This window comes from Gavialis gangeticus, unplaced genomic scaffold, assembly GCF_001723915.1.
Source record: "Gavialis gangeticus isolate Ggan-Ray unplaced genomic scaffold, GavGan_comp1, whole genome shotgun sequence".
In the NCBI taxonomy this organism is placed as follows: domain Eukaryota; kingdom Metazoa; phylum Chordata; order Crocodylia; family Gavialidae; genus Gavialis; species Gavialis gangeticus.
Window position 1 is genome coordinate 61,005,455 of NW_017728993.1, and position 6,102 is coordinate 61,011,556.

Below are 6,102 nucleotides of genomic sequence, written 5' to 3' on the forward strand. Positions count from 1 at the left end.
TCCAGTTTTCTGAAAAACAGACTCTGCATCTCCATTAGAGAACTTCACACCACTAGGTCTACATCATTCATTGACACTAGCACGAACACCTACTATAAATGAGCTGCACTGTTGTGTGTGTTGACATTTTACACTAGTAATTACAGTGATTTGAGCACATCGGTACAACTTTTCCTTGATACACTGTGCACGTAGAAGCATCAAGGGGTTGCTGTGGTATGAAAATATCAATAAAGGGGTGCAACCATTTATGTAACTACATTGCACCAGTGCATGGAGGCCAGGGTTTGCATACATCAGAACAATTTTCTCTAAGATTTTATGGAACTTAATGCTTTTAACTTGTTTGGTGATCCAGAAAGAGAGGTGCTAAAGAACAAGAAGATATTTTACTTAAGATGCTTATGCCAACTCTTTTGTCAACTCCTCTAAGGCTCATAGTGAAACAATGTCCTAGAAGATCAATACACTTATGAATGACAAACACCATTTAATAATTTAACAATTAAAAGGGCAGAAACATGTACCTTAAAAAACAAAGAGAGATTCTTGGAGCCCCTTGTTCCACTCAGTTTGCGCATGTGCTTATAAATAACTAGCTTTTTCATGCTTTATTGCAAGCACAGAGTTGAAATCAAGGTCTGTTTTTAGGAAGGTATATAGAATTGTACCTGTCATCAGCATTACGGAGAGATGGAAGGCGGAAGCTTGTATTCCTGTCCAGCTTTGACTGGCTCTTTGTCCTCTTGATGGAGCCTTTCAGACGTTTACTAAAGAAGCCCTAAAATGACAAGGCATAGGAAGTGAAACTGCCATTCTTATGCAAGCAATGACTAAATCTTTAAGGCTGTCACTGAACCTAAACGAAGTGGTGACTATCATAGTCAGTGATCATGGAATTTTCTATAGGAGGACTCTTTTTATACATAAAATGCAGAATACATTTAACAACATCTTTGCTATGTAACAGATTCAAATGGTAATTTAATGTCATTCATGTTACAGGCGAATTTCACTAAAGTCTCATTACTGCATAAGACTGTCACTAAGGATTATTCTTGAATTAGTGTCAACTCCTCTTCACAGAACTGCCCCAAGGCTTTTAATATTTTTTTTGGCCACCTTCAAAACCAGCAGGGGAAAATTTACCAATTTATGAAATTCTACTACACTTGCATTCAGATAGCACTTGCCAGATTATATACAGCTAAAATTTGACAAGAACAAACAGTGTCATAAAATTCACATCATTTGGGACCAAAATCTAAAGCATTAATGAGTCCAAACATTACTCTTGATTAAGGGTTGGAGTTGGGATCCAGCTGAATCTCACAGCATCGTCAATCTCTTTCTCTAAATCAAAAATGTCTCTTTAGTAACAAAATAAACCTATCAGAATGTAATTATGGTAAAACAAAAGTTATATGGCAATAGGAGTTCTAGTACCAAGACAAGTAACCTGACATTTCAAAGTTTCTACTGCATAACAGAAGTCATTTCAAGATAATCACGTTAGAACTACTTTATGAGAGCATGGGGAGAGCTGCACCTACCCATAGTTTTCTACAAACTGCTAAATCAGTGGTCACCAACCAATGGAGCTCGATCCACCAGTAGATCTTGGAGCCTCTTGCAGTAGATCTCAAAGCCTCGTGGAGTAGATCCAAGGCTGGGGTGGGGGAGTTGAGTGCCTGCAGGCATGCATGCATGTGCCCCATGCCCAGCAGGCCAGTCCATGGGGGAAGAAAGGAACAGAGGCTAGATCGAGGCACCTACGGTGAAGGACAGTGCTGCAGAGATAGGATCAGGGATAAGTTGAGTGGGGCCTTGGCCGGGTGGGACTTACCTGCTGGGGAGGCACGCCCCCTAATAATTTTTTCTCCCTTTGCCTCAGTCTGCCCCACCTCTTCCCTCCCCACAGACTTACCTACTGGGAGGGGGGGTAGGGAGGGTGGCAGCAGAGCACGGTAGATATTGAATTGCTTTTAAATGACAAAGGTGATCTGCTACTTAAAAAGGTTGGAGACCACTGTGCTAAATGTTTGCTTATCTAATCTTACATCCTTAGTTCTTTAAGCCCCACAATGCCAAACTGCAAACATTTAGGCCCCCCTTCCACATGTACAGCAGGAGGTGCAATTGTGAGATCATGCCCTATCGATGGTGGAGGGGGAGCCTGGGATCACTATCTCAGGCTCCCCCTGCACTGGCTCCTGTGCCAACGAGCTCTGCAGCTGATGGGGCAAGCTTGGCAGGGTTTTCCTTGCTGCCCTACTGTGAGCCTCGCAGCCCACATGTGCTGCGGCGCTCGCAATAGGGGTAGCACCAGGATTGCTGCCTCTGCTGCGAGCATCATCAGCTGCAGGACTTCCACTGGGGGCTGCGGGGCTCACAGTGGGAAGAACTCTGCCCCCGCCGAGAGCCTCCAGAGGTGTGGGGCTTGCAGTAGTAGCAGCAGCATTCCCTCACCCTGCCCTCGCTATGAGCCCTGCACCTCACGACACTCACAGTGTGGCAGTATTCTCACCATGGGAGTCAAGCCATCAGGATTGTGATCCCAGGCTCCCCTGCACTAGCGATAACGCGCAATCCCACAATCACGCCTCCTGCAATGCATGTGTATATATTCCAAGGATAAGGCTCTGAGAAGGAAAGTTTTTGTGAGTGGCCTGAGGGGAACGCTGCCATGGCTGTGAGTCTTGCAGTGGTGCCGGTGTCCCTCCCACGGCCTCTGCTGCCAGCTGAAGACACTTGCCCCCACTGTGAAGCCTACAGTTGAGGCAGCATTCTCCCTGGCAGGTCCCACAGCTGACAACACTGCCACCATTGCAAGCCTTGTCAGCTGTGGGGCTGGCAGCAGATGGTGCACCCCTCTGGCTGGGAGCCCCTCAGTTGATGGGGCTCTCAACCACAAGGGAGCACTTGGCCACATATTCAATTAAATGGCACAATTAGAACAAGCTACAAAGTTATTATGCATTTTCTGGGGAATGACTTTGTAACATATTGGTGGTTTTATCATGCCATTCATTGGTTGAGCGTGTGGCTGGGTCACAATTTAAGACATGACTACCTGGTTTATCATGCTTTAAATGTAATATATGTGTATGTGGGCGGGGGGGAGGCTTAAAAACCACTCTCTCTCTCTTGCTGGGTACAGTCAAAGCAAATGTAGAAGTCCCTAATCCAATTGAATTAAGCAACATTTTATTGCTTGAACAATCTCTTCTCCTTGATGGAAGTCATACAGAGAAATGTCATCCCATTCTTCTACAGCAGTTATGAGGTGTATCAAACACCCTTAAGTGAAACTGTTTTTGTTGGCAGAAAAACAGTGTGGTAAAAGGAATGTGCCAGACTTAATAGACTATTTCAACACAGAGTCAATGAAACTTAACTTACAAAAATGTCAAACGCAGCCCCACCCTCACTTACAATGAATATGGTTTCTTTTTTTTTCTTTTTTTTTTTTATTATTGTGGTCTGGATGAACATATTTCTACATTAGTTCTAGTAAAGCACAGTTAATACCCAACTGTACCCAGCCCCTTATTCTATCAGATATCAACCATGCTTTACTCTGCAGCCCACACTGGCGAGGCACTGTTCTTGAGCTGAATGAGGGAAGAAGTGAAGCCACCCTTCACAGATACTGCCAGAGCTGATTTTTCCAGTGCAAAGATAAGCCTTCCAGAGTCAGCAAATCTGAAAGGAACAGGGTCTTCTATACGCTCTCAACAGAACACTGCCAAAGCAAATGTTTTACAGTCTTTGGCTGACTCAGCTGGAGTAACACACCTGGTTAGCTCAGTTTATGAAGCCATAAACATTAGATCACTGCATCAGAAGAACAGCTTATTTTCAGGCCTCCAGTCTGAGCCATCTAACGTACCTTTTGAATTTTGAGCAAGAAAGTGAGCCTAATGTATAATATCCAAAGGAAGGACTATTACCTTACTCTGAGAGGGTGAGCGAGGGAGGGAGTTTGTTTTGCTAGAAAACAAATACATCTGCCTCTATTTTTACCCTTCTCATCCCTTATATATTTAGAAATCTCTTTCTTCCTCACCTAATTTCTCTTACAACACTCTCACCACCTCCTCATCCTCTCACTCCAGTTTCTAACTCAACCTGGTTATTCTTTTCCCTCCTTTTCTTAACTCTTCCTAGCATGGAGGATGACAAGGACCACGATGAATTTTCAGATGTGTATAAGTGTTTCTGAGGCTGAGTGGTTCACACACTGCTAAAACCTAAAGAGAGCTCCTACGTCTCACCAGCCACCTACTCATTAACTCTTCAGTGAGGACAGGAAGACAGTCAACCCCCTCAGCCGTATTCAAACTCTGATGACTGTGTAAGTGGGCTGCACATATTAAAAACCTCTCATCTGTTCCAAAACTGACTACAGAATCTTCCTACTGTAAAGACACATTGACTCCTTTCCCCAATTACTAGCAGCTAAAACTTGTTTCTAATGTTTCTGCTTGAGAAGTCCCTGCAGAGGCCCTTGCACGACTCTTGAGATGATCCTGGGGAATTTTTACTAACAATAGGGTGGTAACTGCATTGGTATAAGTCTGTTCCCTTTAACTGCTTAAGCTCTGCTTGAAGTTGGCTGCCTTCCCTCCAGGATAGGAGGGTGATGACAATGACCTTTCAAAGACAGCACCCTACCAAGTTGGTAAATGAGGGACAAACAGCCACCTGAGTGCTCCATGCTGAACTAACACACAAAAGCTGCCCTATCCCCAAAACCATAAAAAAGGCTGTGAACCCACATTATAAACATGTGTGCGCATATAGTCAAATAGGAGAAGGTGGAAGTTGTCAAAAGGGAAGTGGTATTTGTAACTGTGCAAGTCACTTAAACTTTATCCAGGTCCCTGGACTTTTGGTTCAGGTTTTGACGAAGTACCTTTGAAAAATGTAGAATCAATAGATGCTCTTGGGCTTCTCTTGGGGCCAGTGTTAGAATTCAACTAAAAAATTTAAGGCATTTTCAAAGGCACTTTCATTTAGTTTGACCTCCCCACTTGAAAGATAATAAGACCAGCTACTGGGATTTAGCTTTGGTGGACCTTGGCTTTTTGCCAACACTTCTCAGTGAAGTGCAGATGCCATGAAACTGAACAGGTCGGTTCTCTTAACAACAAATTAGGCAAGAATCAGGATGGGGCCCAAAAAACTATTTTTAAGTGGGTGAACATGCATCCCTACTAGTGATGGACCTTGAATGTTCACTTGTCCTAATGTTTATTCTAATCATTCTTCCTGTTGCATTTTACATTTTAAGGAACACTGGACTTTTCTTTTTACTGTGCAAATTGTATTCTTTGGTACAAAACATCAACTGTCTCTAACAGCATTCAAAAGCTGAACATATGCACTAGGGACAGAAGTTATACATAAAACAGTATAAGTGATCAGAAACCACTTTAAACCTGTAACAGAGCAGAAGTTCAGCACACATAATTTGGTTTCAAAATGGCCATACTCAGTTTAAGATGAACCTGGCTGGATGTATTATCAGACTTAAGTGATTTAAGTTAAACCAGTCTATGGAACTCCTGTCCCAGATCCCCTCCTGACTCAAGTTATGTCATGTCCCAGTTCCCCAGCATCCTAGAATGCGTTGGAGTTCCCCTGCTAACTCCCCTCACAGGGCAGGCAGGCTAGCCTTGCCTGTGCTGTCTGTTCTGGATGAGTTGAGGCCAGTTCCACTCCACAGCTGTCATGGAGCTGAGGCAGCAATGCCTCTGCTCCCCAGCCTGGTCCTCCCTGTACCTGTCAGTCCCGTGGGGAGAGGCAGGGAGCAGTGGAGGGATACAGCCCCCAGCCCCAGTCCCAAGCCCTAATGTGTAATTCTGTAAGTGTTGCCTTTGCCCCCCAGGAGAGGCCAGCGTGAGTCACTGACCCCCTAGGGGCAGCGGGAAAGGAGTCCCCCTGTCCTGAGTGGCCCCTAAGCCCAGCGTCTGCTCTGCCCAACTGTGGAGGATGATTTCCCCCTCATCCGCCTGCATGAAGGTGGGCTGGAACAAGTCACTGATGTGCAGAGGGAAGGGGGAAATGAAGCCCCCCATCTTCGTCTTGGCCCCCCAA

At 44.7% G+C, this 6,102-nt stretch overlaps 1 protein-coding gene across 1 annotated transcript in view; it reads right to left on the bottom strand.

The window, feature by feature from the left end:
* The window catches only part of RASAL2 (RAS protein activator like 2), a 170,759-nt gene that overhangs the window by 61,385 nt on the left and 103,272 nt on the right, over positions 1 to 6,102 (bottom strand). The window contains exon 4 of the mRNA XM_019501824.1: positions 672 to 781. Coding sequence (XP_019357369.1) covers positions 672 to 781 — 110 coding nt within the window. The remainder of the gene's footprint in view (positions 1 to 671; positions 782 to 6,102) is intronic.